This window comes from Ranitomeya imitator, chromosome 10, assembly GCF_032444005.1.
Source record: "Ranitomeya imitator isolate aRanImi1 chromosome 10, aRanImi1.pri, whole genome shotgun sequence".
NCBI classification, from domain to species: Eukaryota; Metazoa; Chordata; class Amphibia; order Anura; family Dendrobatidae; genus Ranitomeya; species Ranitomeya imitator.
Window position 1 is genome coordinate 29,925,732 of NC_091291.1, and position 18,960 is coordinate 29,944,691.

An 18,960-nucleotide genomic window follows, 5' to 3' on the forward strand; every position below is an offset into this window, starting at 1 on the left:
AATGATAAACTTACCTGGAGCAGCCAGTGCCAGGCAGCAGCTGCCAAGGCAAACAGGATCATGGGGTGCATTAAAAGAGGTCTGGATACACATGATGAGAGCATTATACTGCCTCTGTACAAATCCCTAGTTAGACCGCACATGGAGTACTGTGTCCAGTTTTGGGCACCGGTGCTCATGAAGGATATAATGGAACTAGAGAGAGTACAAAGGAGGGCAACAAAATTAATAAAGGGGATGGGAGAACTACAATACCCAGATAGATTAGCGAAATTAGGATTATTTAGTCTAGAAAAAAGATGACTGAGGGGCGATCTAATAACCATGTATAAGTATATAAGGGGACAATACAAATATCTCGCTGAGGATCTGTTTATACCAAGGAAAGTGACGGGCACAAGGGGGCATTCTTTGCGTCTGGAGGAGAGAAGGTTTTTCCACCAACATAGAAGAGGATTCTTTACTGTTAGGGCAGTGAGAATCTGGAATTGCTTGCCTGAGGAGGTGGTGATGGCGAACTCAGTCGAGGGGTTCAAGAGAGGCCTGGATGTCTTCCTGGAGCAGAACAATATTGTATCATACAATTATTAGGTTCTGTAGAAGGACGTAGATCTGGGGATTTATTATGATGGAATATAGGCTGAACTGGATGGACAAATGTCTTTTTTCGGCCTTACTAACTATGTTACTATGTTACTATGTTACTTGCCTGCGTCATACAAACCTCCCTAAATTCTCACTTGCAGCTTGAAATTCATCTCCCCCAATACAGCGAAAGCTGGGATAGATAAGCTGTGTGGGCCGCGCTGCCGGCACTGGACAATGACTCACTTTGTCAGAGCAGTTGTTGTCAGACGAGAAGCGCGTTTGTGACATTATATGGTGGTAACTCTGTTCCTGATTGCTGACTCTATACGTACAGACTATAGCCACATGGTGATGCCTGACTAATCAACCTCTCGCCTCGCTACAAATCCCTTCATTGGCTTCCAATTTCCCAACATAACCAGTTCAACCTACTAACCTTGACCTACAAAGTCTTCCATGGTCTGTCTCCTCCATATATCTGTGAGCTAATCTCCCGATATCTTCCCTCACATACTCTCCGGTCCTGACCAAGACCTCCTTCTCTTCTCCGCACTGGTATGTTCCTCACCCAATGGTCTTCAAGACTTCTCCTAATTATCCCCAACCTTCTGGAATTCTGTGCCCCAACACGTCCGATATCCACCACACTTGGAACTTGGAAAAACGCGGCCTGTATTGACCCTTCTGCCACCTCACCACCATCGGAGCTGCTGCAACCCCCAACCTACTGTCTCCTTCACCGTTACCCTATGGGTCGTCTCCCCCTTCTTTGCTTTATTGATCCGGTAGAATAAAAGTCACAAAAAATGGTTGAATACAACACCCAAAAAAATGTAAAGATGGCAGAAGAGAAAAATCTTCCGTGCTCCCAGGCAACATGTTTCAGACCTACACAAGGACCATGTAGGTCTGAAACATGTTACCTGGGAGCGCAGAGGATATTTATTTTCTGCCTTTTTAAATTTTTTGTTGTTGTTGTATTCAACCATTTTTATACTACCGGATCAATAAAGCAATTCATTTAAGAAGACGTGAACCAATTTTTTTTTTTTTTTTTTTTTTGATCGATTCAAAATCCTACAAAAACATATACTGTATATTATTTATTAATTGAAAATAGGATCTAAGTAGGAAAAAGGCAAAGTGAAATGGAACATCACTTATTTGGGCAGAAATAATTCAACTTGTAGCCAAAGAGTTAAAGGGACAACCCTTCCATGACTAATACAAATATAAAGGAGTGTCCCTGAGCGGCTGCCAGTTACATGTAGGCAGAACCTTGACCTTTTTTTTTTTTTTTTTTTCTTTACATAGAAAACAGTTCTTCGCCCGAGATCTTTATGAATTTGTTTTACTTTTTGTTGTTTCTTGAGCCTTTCTTCGGACTGCTCAAAGTTCATAGTCTTAAAAATTACAAGAGGATTTAACTACACACATAAATATAGCTGGAGGTCAGAGCTTTACTCCGTGTCATCGTCTTGTGTTTTTTTTTTTTTTTTTTTTCTGCATACGGTACTGAAGTTGTCTATTTCTAATTTGTTATTATCTGAATCAAATGAACCAGGAAAAATGGGGATCAGCTCCGTAGGTCAAGAGTCAGGACCTCCAATATATGACATGGGGGAACAATGACCATCCGACCACGCCAGCTTCTCTCAGCCATTAGGGCCAAACGGCAGACTTGTTGGCCGTCTGTTTGCATGTTATATTTTTTTATATATTGTTTTTCTTTCTTATATAATTATTATTATTTTTTTTTATCAAATATGCTGATTTTCTTTTTCCAAAAAGTTTCCAATCACTGTCAGCTTTTTAAGTCTGCTTTATTAGCAAAAAAAAAAAAAAATTCTGAAACTGACTAGCCAAACCTGTATGATGATTTTTGCTTCATAGTGAAGACCTATTTTGAAACTGTTGCTGTTCTCTCCTGCCAGGTGGGCACCATGTGGTGGGCAGGATGCTTCCTGCTGTTCCAGGCATTTGTAGTCACCACTGGGAATACTGATGAATCCCGGATGTTGTCTGCGCTGAAGTCAGGCAGTGCAGGAGGTGAGTATTCCCTACATGGCATCATTGTATCATTGTCTAGTTTGTGTGTATATATATTATATACATATATATCTATAATATAAGGCTGGGAGCGTCACTCTGTCCGAAGCCTTTATAGACTGCGCAAGCGCCAGCGCAGTCTGGACCCCACAGAGTGACGCTCCCAGGAGATCGCGATATGCGTAAACACTGAACGCACACCGCGATCTCCAACGGAGAGACAGGGACGTGGCAGGAGGGTGAGTATAAGCTATATTCACCTGTCTGTCCCGTTCCAGCGCTGCGCGCCGCTCAGTCCTCTGGGTCCTCTGCCTGTGACGTTCAGAGGGCGCGATGACATGCTTAATGCGCGCCACCCTCTGACTGAACAGTCACAGCCAGAGGACCCGGAACACGGAGCGGACGCAGCGCTGGATCAGGGCCAGGTGAATATAGCAAGTGCTCGGAGGCCTGAGCTAGTGGCGACTCCGGCACCTGACCCCCACAGCGCGCTGGTGTCCCCGCCTGCTCAGGCCCCCAGCACTCGGCGCCCAGCGACGATAGGTGAGTATGGTGTTTTTTTTTTGTTTTTTTTTAATATATCGCAGCAGCATCCGGGGCATATACTATGGAGCATCTTATGGGGCCATCAACCTTTATGGAGCAGCGTATGGGGCATATGGATGGGAGCAGCACATGTCAGAATGAGGGCGCAGGATGGAGCAGCACATGATGGGATGGGGGCGCAGGATGGAGCAACACATACCAGGATGGAGACCATATACCAATATAAATGCTCGCCTCCTGGACGTAGAACGGGTTCAATAGTATATAATTATACTATTGAACCCGTTCTACACCCAGGTGGCGAGCATTTATATTGGTATATGTTCCCCATCCCGTCATGTGCTGCTCCATCCTGCGCCCCCATTCTGACATGTGCTGCACCCATCCTGCGCCCCCATCCTGTCATGTGCTGCTTCCATCCTGCACCCCCGTTCTGTCATGTGCTACCCTATTCTGTCATGTGCTTCTCCCATCCTGCGCCCCCGTTCTGTCATGTGCTGCCCTATTCTGTCATGTGCTTCTCCCATCCTGCGCCCCCGTTCTGTCATGTGCTGCCCTATTCTGTCTTGTGCTTCTCCCATCCTGCGCCCCCGTTCTGTCATGTGCTGCCCTATTGTGTCATGTGCTTCTCCCATCCTGCGCCCCCGTTCTGTCATGTGCTGCCCTATTGTCATGTGCTGCTCCCATCCTGCGCCCCCATCCTGTCATGTGCTGCTTCCATCCTGCACCCCCGTTCTGTCATGTGCTGCCCTATTCTGTCATGTGCTTCTCCCATCCTGCGCCCCCGTTCTGTCATGTGCTGCCCTATTCTGTCATGTGCTTCTCCCATCCTGCGCCCCCGTTCTGTCATGTGCTGCCCTATTCTGTCATGTGCTGCTCCCATCCTGCGCCCCCATCCTTTCATGTGCTGCTCCCATCCTGCGCCACCGTTCTGTAATTTGCTGCTCCCATCCATATGCCCCATACGCTGCTCCATAAAGGTTTATGGCCCAATAAGATGCTCCATAGTACATGCCTCATATGCTGCTCCATTATGGTTTATGGCCCCCATAAGATGCTCCATAGTACATGCCTCATATGCTGCTGCATTATGGTTGATGGTCCCCATAAGATGCTCCATACTATATGCCCCGTATGCTGCTCCATAAAGGTTGATGGCCCCATAAGATGCTCCATAGTATATGCCCAGTATGCTGCTCCGTAAAGGTTTATGCCCCCTATAAGATGCTCCATTGTATTATATGCCCCGTATACTGCTGCAATATATTAAAAAAAAAAATACCATACTCACCTATCGTCCCTGAGCGCCGAGTGCTGGGGGGCCTGAGCAGGCGGGGACACCGGCGCGCTGTGGGGGTCAGGTGCCGATATCGCCGGTAGCTCAGGCCCCCGACACTTGCTATATTTACATGTCCCATTCCAGCGCTGCGTCCGCTCCGTGTTCCGGGTCCTCTGGCTGTGACTGTTAAGTCAGAGGGCGGCGCGCATTAAGTGTGTCATCGCGCCCTCTGAACTGTGAACGTCACAGGCAGAGGACCCAGAAGAGAGCGGCGCGCTGCGCTGGAACGGGACAGACAGGTGAATATAGCTTATACTTACCCTCCTGCCACGTCCCTGCTTCTCTGTTGGAGATCGCGGTGTGCGTTCAGTGCTTACGCATACCGCGATCTCCTGGGCTGCGTCACTCTGTGGGGTCCAGACTGCGCCGGCGCTTGCGCAGTCTATAAAGGCTTCGGACAGAGTGACGCTCCCAGCCTTATATTATAGATATTTTTTACATTTTACACATTATTTTGTAATCTTCCTAGAGGACAGGAACCCGCAGTCTTTTGATTTCTTTATATACTGCTGTTTATTGTGGTATATAGTAAAATTCATGCCTGTGGCTTCACAGAAGCAGCCCAGGTATGTGTGCTAGGAGCCCTTTTTAAGAAGGCTTACGGATGCAATGGCAACCCATCTGCGCCGTACGATCACATGGCGGCGTGCAGCGATGGGCCCCGGCAGGATCTCGTCATTTTAAATGCAGATGTCAGGCGCTCGCTATAGTATAAAGCCAATAATATGGAGTGGGCTTCGCTTTTGCACCTATTCCATACACCACTCCCCCAATTCATGATACATTTATCACCTATTCGGACTGGTGTAATGGTGATTAAATATATGATCACAGAGGGTCCGACGATTGTGATCACCACCGACCTGTTTTTTGAACGCAGCATGCTCGACCACCACTCCGTTTTTTTTTTTTTTCTATGTTCCGGTGAAAATTAATGTTTTTTTTTTTCTTATAGATCGGTGGCTGATCCTTGGGGTCAGATCTCCCTAGTGATATACATTTCTCACCTTTCCCGTGGATAGGTCATAAAAAAGGTCTAGGGCTCGGAGATGTTCTTTAGAACCTAACCCGCCCAAAAATTACTTGTAAAACTAATTCTTTCATCCATATATATATATTTTTTTTTCATTTTTTTTTTTTTTTTTTTTTTTTTTATTAGTCTTCTTGGAGGATGAAGATGCCAATTCCTTCTTTACCCGCAAGTTACTTTACAACAGTTGGGATTTTGAGTTGTTCACTCCGGGTAACCTGGAGCGGGAATGTAACGAGGAGGTGTGCAACTACGAGGAGGCGCGAGAATGCTTCGAGGATGACCAGAAAACTGTGAGTGTTCTTTGTCTTTTATCAGATGAAGAACAAGAAAGGTTGTCCTGATATTCTCCATGTTGATGACTATTAAGTCCTCATTTAGATGATTTTTATCGCTTGTAGAAACACGGACAGTTGTTGATCACCGTTGGGTCAGTGTTGGTCATTAGCATTAGGGATCTTCACTGATGAGAAAATTAAAGACCTCACAAGATTCTCCTATACATTGAGGTGTTAATCAGGGACAGCACATTGATGCCATCCCCGCTCTCAGTCCTTGTCACAGACCCATAGACATGTATGGGTAATTCTGGTCAAAGATGGACATGTCTCCATGATTTATCGCGGAGCACACAGTCCGCCAAACACAGGGATGTGTGAACAGCCTCATAGACGATAATGGGTAAATGTTCCACCTGTGAAAACCACAGAACACGGACGTCTGAACGAGGCCTATGGTTGAAACGTCACTTGCCATTATGGGTAAGAATTAGAAGAATATGTCTGCTTCTGTACTAAAGGGTTTGACCAGTGATGATGAGGTCTAGCCGAATCCCATCCCTCCATCGGCCACGATGCACCTGTTTGAACTTGTTACCTGTATAAAAGACACCTGTCCACACACTCAGCCAATCACACTCCAACCTCTCCACCATGGTCAAGACCAAAGAGTTGTCTAAGAAAACCAGGGACAAACTTACAGACCTGCACAAGGTTGGGATGGACTACAGGATAATAGGCAAGCAGCTTGGTGAGAAGTTAACCGTTGGCACAACTATTAGAAAATGATCTGGTGCTCTGGACTGTGGATGCTGAAGCCTTCAGTAAAGGTAAAGAGACTGCAACCTTGTGTCCTCGTTCTTCTCTGCGCCTCTCACCATCTACACACTGGGGACACACTTCACCTGTGGGAAGGTATACCATCTAGCTGCCATAACATCACTGCAGCGGACCCCTTAAAGCTGCGTCGGTCACCCTGACCGAATACAAGTGGCGTCACGAACATTCCCCTTTAAAGACCTTTCCCTTTTACACGGACGTCCCAGGGCCACGGACCGGGTCAGCCACCGTGACATCCCCCTGTGAACCGAAGGACCCTGTACCGAGTACCCCGCTGCCCTGACGGGGCGATCCACCGTCATGGGTTAAAATCCGGCAGGTCATACAAGGTCCCACTGCTCACACCAGCACATGTCCAGGCCTGTTTGAAGCTCGTCAGTCACCATCTAGATCAGGGGTCTCAAACTGCATTCCTCGAGGGCCGCAAACCGTGCGTGTCTTCAAGATTTCCTTCGCATTGCACCAGGTGCTGGAATCATTCTCTGTGCAGGTGGTTAAACTATCACCTGTGCAATACAAGGAAATCCTGAAAGCATGACCTGTTTGCGGCCCTCGAGGAATGCAGTTTGAGACCTCTGACCTAGATAATCCGGAGGAGGCATGAGGCCATGTCATGCGGTCAGATGAGACCAAAATAGAACTTCTTGGTATCCACTCGCTGTTTTTGTAGGAAGAAAGAAGAGTACAACCCCCGAGAACACCGTCCCAACCGTGAAGCATGGTGGGGGAAACATCATACTTTGGGGGTGACTTCTGCAAATTGGTCAGGGCAACTGCACCGTATTGAAGGGAGGATGGTTGGGGTCATGTATCACAAGATTTTGGCCAACAATCTCCTCTCAGTAAGAGCATTGAGCAGGAGTCGTGGCTGGGTCTTCCTACATGACAATGACCCAAAACACACAGCCAGGGCAACTAAGGAGTGGTTCAAGATCCTGGAGTGGTCTCGCCAGTCTACAGACCTAAACCCAAAAGAAAATCTTTGGAGGGAGCTGAAGCTCAATGTTGCCCAGCGACAGCCCCAAAACCTGAAGGATCTGGAGAAGATCTGTATTATATATGTGAATATATAATCTAAAATATATATAAAATATATAATATATAATATATATACAGAAAAGGCTTCCATGCTGCATTGCGAGGGGAAAAGTGCCTTGTCGGAGAGCCGAGCTCCTGTGCAGTCGCATAATCCAGTCCCATTAATGATGGAGATCTGTATGGAGTGTGATTGACAGGTCTGGCAGTGCGGTTGCCATGGAAACCCGAGAGCTGATTGAACAGCGCTGGCAGTGATTTGCTGACAGGCTGCCAGTTGGCTATTACTACCAGAAACCCTCCAAAGAGGGGGGAGGCATTACTCACATAGGGAGGGAGAGGGTGCAATTACAACAGATGATGCAGTGTAGAAAAAAATGTTTTTTAAATTTTTGTTTTATTTTATTCCTATGAGTCTTAATTTTTTTTGTAGGGGAAAAAATAGCAAAAAAAATAAAATAATTAAAAATGTAATTTATTTCATTAATGCTGGTCAAAGCTGATTAGAAATTGAACAGAAAACTGTAATTGTATTTAATTATTGGTTACGATGCAATAATTACATTATTTCTAGCTTTTTTTTTTTTTTTTCATCCTACTAGGAAAGGCTGGAGAAACGGCCAAATGTTATTTCTAAAGGCCAAGCTGCATTTTTTTTTTTTTTTTTTTTTTTTTATTGTGCAAAATTGATTCTTTAATATACACTTTTTTTAAATTATTTTTGGACAGTGTATGGGTTATTGTTTTGTTTTTAATAGATTGTTCATGACTGTGGAGGCTGAGTTGCCTTTCTTTGCACCATTGTAATAAAAAAAACAGCTAAAAATGTCATATATTAATGTTTTGCAATCATTGTACAAAGCAAATGAAAAGCTTTAAAAAAATAAAATAAATAAATAATACAAAAAAAGTACGGTATATTTCCTGGTCCATTTGTAAAGAAAAATAAAATAGAATTTTTTTGGTGACCTTTCCAATAGCAAGAATATTAAAAAGGGGAGGAAAAAAAAAAACAGTTTGCGCCCTCTGGTGACTGTTTAGTAGAATGCATGGTATGTAAAAAATAAAATTAACATTTTGGGTCAATGGCTTGAATATGGACAGGAGCAAGGCAGAGCTGTTCATATACTGTAGGGGCTTGGTGGCGGGTGGAATGGGAGAGCCTATAATAATGTGCAACCCTTAAAAAAATAAAAATAAATAAAGTAAAAAAAATTGTGCATCCCACGCCATTTCGTGGACAGAGCTTTTCTACTGCTGCACAACCTCTTTAGTTTTAACTTTAAAAAAAAAAAATTTTAAAAAATATATATATATATATATATATATATATATATATATATATATATATATATATATATATATATATATATATATATATATATATATATATATATATATATATATATATATATATAAAGTTTTACTTATTATAGTCCTGATGGGTATTTTAATTTATTTATCTTTTTTTTTTTCAGAAAGATTTTTGGAAAACCTATGCCCACAATGGTCAGGGAGGGAACACAGGTAAGTTGTCCTGAGTTTTACCAATAAACCCTTTACCTGTGAAATAGGGGGGTCCGACTGCTAGGGTCCCTGATCGCCGCGCCATTCATACTATATGGGGAATGAATGGAGCATATGGGCACCAACAGGGATAAAAGTGCCCGTCCTGCCCGCACCTTGTAGTGGGGAAGTCAATAAATCATATAGTCATTTCCTAGCTAGATTGCACCAATATTTTGCAGCGATGGTTACCACCTTTTGTATCTGTAGCACTTTATGTGTTGCGCGCGCCTCTCCGTGGTTTCTCGATCGTACGCCCCAATCTAACATGTGGTTACAGCTGTTCTATATGTTGCTACTGGTCGGGGTTTTATAAATGTTTTTTTTTTGTTTTTGCTTTCCTCGTATAGGATGTGGGCGTTGGATGATTTGCATGGCCTAATTTCTGCCACTTTTTATTTTTTTTTTTACACTTGCAGGCAACTCCCCTAGTGTGGATATTGCCGGGCTGGTTGCAGGACTGGTCGGAGGGCTCGTATTGCTTGTAATGATGGGCGTTCTCATTATGTACTGTGTGCGATACAAAGCCAAGGAGCGGACGAGACACGGGAGGTAGGTGTACGCTATAGGGAGCTCGTCTGCATAGCAAATGGTATAAAAAAAACAAAAAACTGTTCCATACCTGTTATATACCCCAGAGCCTCCTTTTCTGGTGGTCCCAAACAGTCTCTGCTTACGGTCTAAGGCAAATGATTGGCTGCTGCGGTCACATGACGGAAACAGAGACCGGCATGATGGGGAAAATGGTTTTATTTTATTTATTTTTTCCATCCTTTTTACCACTTGTAGCTGAAGTGGTTTGTTCACTACTGGCCACCCCCTTATTAATATCCACTTTTTTTTTTTTTTACGGATAATTTTTGGACTTCGTATTTTAGCATACTTTTTTTATTTATTTTTTTTTCTGCCATTTTTCGCTTTAATTTAAAAGTGACTAGAAGCTTGGACGGTGCGTCTCAAGAGATCAAACTGGCGTAAATTGTAGCGCAAATCTACGTCTGTTCGCCGCTGTGTTGTATAGGAATAGATTTGCTGTATAGACACGTGTAAGCTCTGCGTCTATGCGAAGCAGGAAAGTTTTACTTATCGGGGCAAATACTCTTCTTATTACTATAGACTGCAGATTAGGAAAACTTTATTTTTCCCTTTTTGGATATTAAGAGGATTTTTTGCCTTTTGGGGAGTATACTTTAGGCCGGGACCCAATTTTTGTATATATATATATTTTTTTTTTTTCCCCTAGCGACCAGGAAGGCAGAGATGGTAATAAACCACCTGTGCCTTCTCTACGAGGAGTCTGGCCGTGTCTGACAGCACCTCCCACCTTGTGCAGAGGCTATGCTATCCAATGATATTATAAATGGTCACCGCCAAGATGTTTAAAGTCTATGGGTGGTCCCTATGTAGTTAATTCTGGGAATTAAGGGGTCATAGCGTTGTTGTTTTTTTTTTTTTTTTTTTTCCCCTGTACAATGAGGCTCCCAGTCATTCTTTATGAAGGGTAGTTCAGCTTGACCCCATTAACCCTGTGGGTCGGGTGCATGCTCATAGAGGACGCTTAGGAGTCCAGGTCACCAGATAATCGGCACCAGAGCAAGCTACTGAAAACCTCCGTCTCCGCCATCTTTGTACCCCCATGAAGATGAGCCATTGGCGGAGCTTCCGAAGACATCCTCGTTTTTTTTTTAAATATATACATCGGACCACTGCATTAAAAAAAATAATGGAAAAATTAAGAAAAAAAGTTGAAATAAAATGAAAAAAAAAAAATTATATATATATATATTTATATTTATATTTTTTTTTATTTTTTTTTGAATCATCCGACAGTTCAAAAATGTAAAAAATTCTGTTTTATAGTAAAGTCGGAAGAATAAAAAATAATAAATTAATTTGTATAAATAGGAAAAAAAAATGTATTTTATGAACCTCTTTTATTCATCATGTATTTTGGTTGTACATTTTGTTCTCAGGCCCCCCGTACACCTCACTAGTAACACCCCTCTCCCTGAAGCTCTCCCGCTCACTACGCCGCCATTACCTGAACCTACAGCCCCAGGACTGCCATCCTATGAAGAAGCACTGGAGGCGTCGGGGACGTATGACGCACCCCCTCCGCCATATCAAAGGTATTATATCCATAGAGCAAACCTACAAGTGTGAGTTGTATTAGCAGACTTTACAAACTATTGGAAGTTTTTTTTTTTTTTATATATATTTTCTTTCCGCAGATTTGTTAAGCTTTTGAGAGCAGACATCCAACACAAATGCACACTGACACTGCATGAGCCCCGGGACCGTTCTCCTCCTTAGTTCCTCTCTTCCAAGTGTATAACTGTAGCAAGTGGCGTCAGCAGCGAGGAACGAGGAAGAACGTGACGAGACTCGGGCAGTGTCGGTGTGCACACTCACGTGCTGGGTTACTGTAGAAAGCGCTCACTCTGGGAAGTGAACACCATCAATCTGCATCAAGGGAATCCCCCAACACGCCAAATGATGGGGCATAACAGTGCAAATATTTTGTCAACTCTGACGCTGCACACGGTGTCTGTTATTGTCTACAGCGCTGACATCATGTCGACAGCGCTGCTCCCTGGTAAACAGGGCTTGGGTTTTATTAAAAATGTTTTACGCGCTTACCTTTTTAAATCCTATGTGTTGCACACTCCGGGTAGAATGAGTTCTCCAAGAACCCATCAGTGAGCTCTTTATGTAGAGCTTTTTTTTTCACTTTTATCTGTCTTTTTCAGAGCCCTTCTGTGATAGTTTATGACCACATCAAAGTTGAGCTGACCTTTTTATGTGGTCATAAATCGCCTGAAAAGAAAAAAGCTCTCCCTCCAGAATGAGCTCACTTATTGAGTATTTTCAGTTAACTTGTTAAACCCCTTAATGACGGAGCTTTTTTCTGTTTTCCGTGTTCGTTTTTCGCTCCCCTCCTTCCCAGAGTCATAACTTTTTTTTTTTTTTTTTTAATTTTTCCATCAATATGGCCATGTGAGGGCTTATTTTTTGCGGGACGGGTTGTACTTTTGAACAACGTCATTGGTTTTACCATGTCGTGTACTAGATAACGGGAAAAAAAATTCCAAGTGCGGTGAAATTGCAAAAAAGTGCACTCCCACACTTGTTTTTTGTTTGGCTTTTTTTGCTAGGTGGTTCACTAAATGCTAAAATAACCGGCCATTATGATTCTCCAGGTCATTACGAGTTCATAGAAACCAAACATGACTAGGTTCACTTTTATCTAAGTGGTGAGAAAAAATTCCGAACTTTTCCCCCCCCAAAAATGCAATTTTCCAATACCCGTAGCGTCTCCATTTTTCGGGATCTCCGGTCGGGTGAGGGTTTATTGTTTTGCATGCTGAGCTGACGTTTTTAGTGATACCATTTTGTTGCAGATATGATCTTTTGATCATCTGTTATTGCATTTTAATGCAGTGTTGCAGTAACCAAAAAAAGTAATTCTTGCGTTTTGAATTTTTTCTCTCGCTACGCTGTTTAGCGATCAGGTTAATTTTTTTTTTCTTATTGGTAGATCGGGCGATTCTGAACGTGGCGATACCAAATATGTGTAGGTTTGAGTTTTTTTAAAAATTTTTATTTTTAATGAGGCTAAAGGGGGGTGATTTGAACTGTTATGTTTTACTAGATGGTGGCCCGATTCTAACGCATCGGGTATTCTAGAATATGCATAGTATATTGCCCAGCCACGTAGTATATTGCCCAGCCACGTAGTATATTGCCCAGCCACGTAGTTTATTGTCCAGCCACGTAGTATATTGCCCAGCCACGTAGTGTATTGCCCAGCCACGTAGTATATTGCCCAGCCACGTAGTATATTGTCCAGCCACGTAGTATATTGCCCAGTGACATACTATATTGCCCAGTCACGTAGTATATTGCACAGCGACGTAGTATACAGCACAGAGCCACGTAGTATATTACCAAGCCACGTATGTAACAGGTTAAAAAATAAACATATACTCACCCTCCGAAGGCACCTTGTAGTCCTGTCGCCTGTGTGCGGTGCATGCAGCAGCTTCCGGTCCCAGGGTTGGTCACATGACTTGTGACGTCATGGAAGGTTCTTCTCGCATAGCATCTTTGGAACCGAAACCTGCCGCTTGCACTGCCGAGGACAGGACGCACGTCGGCGGTGAGAATAACTTTTTTTTTTTTAATTATTATTATTTTTAACATTAGATCGTTTTACTATTGATGCTGTATATGCAGCATCAATAGGAAAAAGTTGCTCACACAGGGTTAATAGCTGCGTAACCGGAGTGCGTTACACCGCGGTCTGGTAATGCTGGCATTAACCCTGTGTGAGGGCTGACTGGAGGGGAGTATGGAGCGGGCACTGACTGCGGGGAGGAAAGAGCGGCCATATTGCCGCCGGACTGTGCCCGTCGCTGATTGTGGCAAAATCAGCGACTTGGATTCCATGACAGACACAGTCCGCGACAAATGAATATCCGTGACAGAAAAAGACAGTCAGAAGGACAGACGGAAGGGACCCTTAGACAATTATATAGTAGACTAGTTGGTGGCCCAATTCTAACGCATCGGGTATTCTAGAATATGTATGTATATAGCAGCCACATAGTATATAGCACAGGCCACGTAGTATATAGGAGCCATGTAGTATATAGCAGAGAAATACTACGTGGCCTGTGCTATATACTATGGCTGCTATATACATACATATTGTAGAATACCCGATGCGTTAATACAGGCTACGCAATATATAACAGTGGTCACGCAGTATATCACACAGCCCAAACAGTATATAACACAGCCCACGCAGTATATAACACAGCCCACCAAGTATATAGCAGCCGCGTAGTATATAACACTGCCCGCGCAGTATATAGCAGCCGCGTAGTATATAACACTGCCCACGCAGTATATAGCAGCCATGTAGTATATAACACTGCCCACGGAGTATATAGCACAGCCCACGGAGTAAATCGCACAGCCCACATAGTATATAACACTGCCTATGTAGTATATAGCAGCCACACGGTATCTAACACAGCCCACGTAGTATACAGCAGTGTGGGCACCATATCCCTGTTAAAAAAATAATTAAAATAAAAAATAGTTATATACTCACCCCCTAGGATCCACTGAAGCTCCGGCGATAGGCGCACGGCTGCCGCCATCTTCCGTTCCCAGGATGCATTGCGAAATTACCCAGATGACTTAGCGGTCTCGCGAGACCGCTAAGTCTTCTGGGTAATTTTGCAATGCATCGCTGGGAACGGAAGATGGCGGCTGGCTCTGCGGACAACGGAGGGTGAGTATAGCAGGTTTTTTGTTTTATTATTTTTAACATTACATTTTTTTTTACTATTGATGCCGCATAGGCATCACAGCCACGACTAATCAGCGACTTGGATTTCCATGACAGACAGAGGCCGCGACCAATGAATATCCGTGACAGAAAGACAGACGGAAGTGACCTTTAGACAATTATATAGTAGATTTCTTTTCATAGTTTTAAAAACATTTTTTTTGTACTTTTGCCATGCTTCAATAGTCTCCATGGGAGGCTAGAAGCTGGCATAGCCTGATCGGCTCTGCTACATAGGAGCGATGCTCAGATCGCTCCTATGTAGCTGAATTACAGCATTGCTATAATCGCCGACCACAGGGTACCACTCACAGCAATACGGCATCAACAACCATAGAGGTCTGCGGGAGACCTCTGGTTATGCCGACGCACCGCTGACCCCCGATCACGTGACGGGGGTCAGCAGTGCACGCATTTCCGGCCAGATGGCCAGAAGCGCTTGTTAAATGCCGCTGTCAGAGCATTTAACTAAATAGGTGCGGGCGGATCATGATTCCGCCCACGCTTATTGCGGGCACATGACAGCTGTTCAAAACAGCTGACATGTCCCAGCTTTGATGCGGGCTCACCGCCGGAGCCCACATCAAAGCGGGTGTACTGACATCGGACGTACTATTCCATCTGATGGCAGAAAGGGGTTAATATTTTTTTCAATATTGGTGGGAAAAAAAATATAGAAACTCTTTTTTTTTTTTTTTTTTTTTAAATGAAATCCAATTTGCAAAAAATACGCGAATTTATGATGAAAATCTAGCTTAATATTTCCTAACAAACTAATTTTGACTTTTTTTTTTTTTTTTTACACAGAGGTTCTGCCAGATCAAATCAGCCCAGTTGAAGTTGCCGACTCCTCGTGGTGTGTGTGCATTTTTTTTTTTTTCTATATGAACGGTGTGCAAGAGGATGAATATTTTTCTTTGGAGCAAAATACATTGTCCTTGGATTTTTTTAAACAATTACTACTGAAATATATCCGTTTACCAAAGAGAAGACCACTGAACCGGCATGGCGGATTTTTACTAACGTTTACGCTCTACTGGAAGAGGCGTCTTTGTCCAGAGCCCGGGATATGGAAGTCGTAATTAAGTATGAGCTTGTTATCCATCGCGCGGGCACAAAACTACTTTATGGGAGATGATGAGAACTTGTACAACTCTCTCACTCTTTCTTTTTGGCTCGGAATATTCTGTGTAACGTGAAAAATTTAATTTCAGGGATATTCGACTTTTCACTAAAGCCCAAAAAAAAAAGTAAAAAAAATCTCCAATGTTCCAGCTGGAATCCGAAACAGATTTTTTTCGGGGCTGAATATTTTAAATGTAAATTTCTTCAACTAGACAATAATGTCCAACAGGGCGGGAAATTCCATGATATCTGTGACAACGTGACTTCTTCACAAATCATTCTCCGAGTCCGGAGGCCACCGGTTCGCTCTTCTCCGTGGGGTGACCCTACAGTTTACACTCAAGGTAGCGTTATGCCGGCCATGTCACCATGAAGAAGGGTTTAAGACTTTTAAAGATACTTGTAAAAAAAATTAAAAAAAATCCGTGCTGTGAATAGACAAGTGAGCGGCGGTATAGGTACACTGATGGACCGCTCTTTTGGGCCTTTTAAGGGGCGTTCAGCAAATATTTTGCTGGGTTTTCTGATGTGCAATTTTTTTTTATTTTTCATGAAAATCTCTGAATCAGTTGCTCTGTTTATATAAGAAATATTAACATGGGTTAAAGTGTTCCAAGAGGGCAGCCATTTTGTTGAATCAAACCATAGTCATAGGACACATCGGGTACAAAATGGCTTCCGTCACAATAAGATTCCTCCCTGGTTCATCCTTAGCTCTAAGACCGCCGCTGGAAGGAGCGGAGTGTGCCCTGCGGCTCCATTTATACACTATGGGTCTGTTGATAAAAGCCGAGCTCAACGATGAGACATCGACTTCAATGAAAGATGATGGAGACTACCCAACCGGCCACTCCTTTCTACTCTTTTTGGCTGTGGTCTTGCAACTAGAGAAGAAAAGGGGACATATGTGCCCCATTCTGGTGATTAAATTACTCTTCCCAGGGGTGGGACCCACCTCAATCTGAACATTTTTTCCTATATAGTGGATATTAATTTTTGTATACGGGAGTACCCCTATAAGCCATAGAATATAGTGTCACAAAATGGCTGCCTCCATAGAACTGTGCCAATTCACAAACCGTGTCACAAAATGGCTGCCTTTACAGAATTATACTGTCCTAAACCATTGTCACAAAATGGCTGCCTCCATAGAGATGTATTGAGTCCAAACCATTGTTACAAAATGGCTGCCTTTACAGAATTATACTGTCCTAAACCATTGTCACAAAATGGCTGCCTCCATAGAGATGTATTGAGTCCAAACCATTGTTACAAAATGGCTGCCTTTACAGAATTATACTGTCATAAACCATTGTCACAAAATGGCTGCGTCCATAGAGCTGTATTCAGTCCAAACCAGTGTGACACATTTTTGCCCCTTGTATTGTTATAAACCACTGTGACACAAAATGGCTGCCTTCATAGAGCTGTACTCAGTCATAAACCATTTTCACAAAATGGATGCCTCCACAGAGCTGTATTGAGTAAAAACTATTGTGACACAATATTTTTGCCTCCTGTATGGAGTCGTAAACCACTGTGACACAAAATGGCTGCCACCACAGAGCTGTCAGGATGGTTTTGTTGCGCAGGTCTTTCTGTAAATGGTGTGAACAGGATTTCCTCATGGGGTGGGGTAGGGAGGCCGTAGTTTTAAGGCCTATGTCATATTGTGTCACAAGTTCCACCATGTCACACTGACTTATTTTCTTTTAGCAGTGGCCATATTGGGTCTCTGATTCTGCCTGAAGTTTTTCCTTTCCATAGGTCACAAAGTCGTCCCCGGGGGAACCAGAGCTTGAACAGTTTTAATTGTTTCATCTTGTATTACAAACACATTTCACTGAAAAGTTGCCTTAATTAAATTTTTATTTTTAAATAAAGCTAATTTGTTACGAAGGTTACGCCGAGTGCACTTTTTCTTGAAGAAATTGGTTACTATGGACGCTTTTGGTTGCTATGGACCACCACACTATTGAAATGAAAAGTGCTTTGTCCAACAATCTGCTTAGAAGAACGTCCTAAGAGAGGAGCGATGACGGTTACAGTTATGGCAGTCAGTCAAGCTCACTGATGGGTTTCACAGTTAACTCATTCTGCAGCCTTCTATGTACAGTGATATATAGAGGCTGTAGAAGCTAAACAGTATACAATTTGTAATGATTCCCAGTTGGAAAAATGCTTTTTAGATAAAAATACAAGGAAAAATAAATCCCAGAGAGGTCTATGGTTGTGGAACAAAAAAAAAAAAAAAATATATAACACTCCGGATTGTGGGTTCATGCAACTATCCACGCAGCCTACCTTCCCATCGGAAGCGAACAGTGCCAATGACCCCATACACCTGCCGTGATGTGTGCACTATCATTGACGGGTATCGTGCATGTGTCTTGCGCATCGAAAGTGAGTGGCATGACCCTAAAGAACAAGTGGGTGGCACTGAATAACCTCTTTTAAGATCACAGTCCAAACATCCGTGAGACGTCTGAATTCGACGCACCTTGAGAATTAAATGCCGGTGAGGGTTGTTAGATCCTGAGTGGCATTCATTCTACCTCAATACAAGTCCAGATAAGTCATTTTCGATGGCACCAGATATCCAGATATTTGCTATACATACAAGCAACAATACGTTTCGCACACCTATTTTTTTTTTCTTTTGAGGCGTAAAACTTTAGGTAGCTTCCAACCTGTCATTTTACCACCCCTCTCGCCTATTCTAGCTCATGGCACTAGTACCTGGCCATATCGGGCTCCTCCTAACCTTCTCTACAGGACCCAACTACAGCCTTCACTGAGCTTGAGTATACCACCATCACCCAACACTGGCTTCCTCATTGGGCTAAGGTTCAGCCATCACGACCTCCTACATGGCCGACTTCGATCACCACCCCCTCTAGCTGACTGTTTTCTCCAACGACACACACGACAGGCCTCCGTTACAAACCCCCTGAGATTGTGTTTAAGTGTGATGCATTTTCGGAAAATCTTTGCTCTTTTACTGGATTTTAAGAAAAAAAATATATCGGGAACACTCATATTTAGTAAATGACCGTGACTGATGAACCTCCCCTGTAGTGTGTGTATATAGAGTGCGCTCCACCAGATCGGCGTTCTCTTCCCGATAATAACCACGCTATTGAAATTCAGACTTACCAACGTACAATCTCAATTTATAATGAAATGATTCGCGCTCGTTTAGGTC

General features: G+C 43.2%; 1 protein-coding gene across 2 annotated transcripts in view; it reads left to right on the forward strand.

Annotated features, from left to right (window-relative positions):
- PRRG2 (proline rich and Gla domain 2) overlaps positions 1 to 17,659 on the forward strand; it is a 35,444-nt gene extending 17,785 nt beyond the window's left edge. The window contains exons 1-7 of one of the 2 annotated variants that reach the window (XM_069742484.1): positions 1,924 to 2,039; positions 2,523 to 2,637; positions 5,682 to 5,845; positions 9,184 to 9,232; positions 9,691 to 9,823; positions 11,245 to 11,400; positions 15,438 to 17,659. In XM_069742484.1, coding sequence (XP_069598585.1) covers positions 2,532 to 2,637; positions 5,682 to 5,845; positions 9,184 to 9,232; positions 9,691 to 9,823; positions 11,245 to 11,400; positions 15,438 to 15,468 — 639 coding nt within the window. In that variant the 5' untranslated portion in view covers positions 1,924 to 2,039; positions 2,523 to 2,531 and the 3' untranslated portion in view covers positions 15,469 to 17,659. Of the gene's footprint in view, positions 1 to 1,923; positions 2,040 to 2,522; positions 2,638 to 5,681; positions 5,846 to 9,183; positions 9,233 to 9,690; positions 9,824 to 11,244; positions 11,401 to 15,437 lie in introns of those variants that run through there. The other variant, XM_069742483.1, reaches the window with a different exon arrangement.
- The last annotated feature ends 1,301 nt before the right edge of the window (positions 17,660 to 18,960 follow it).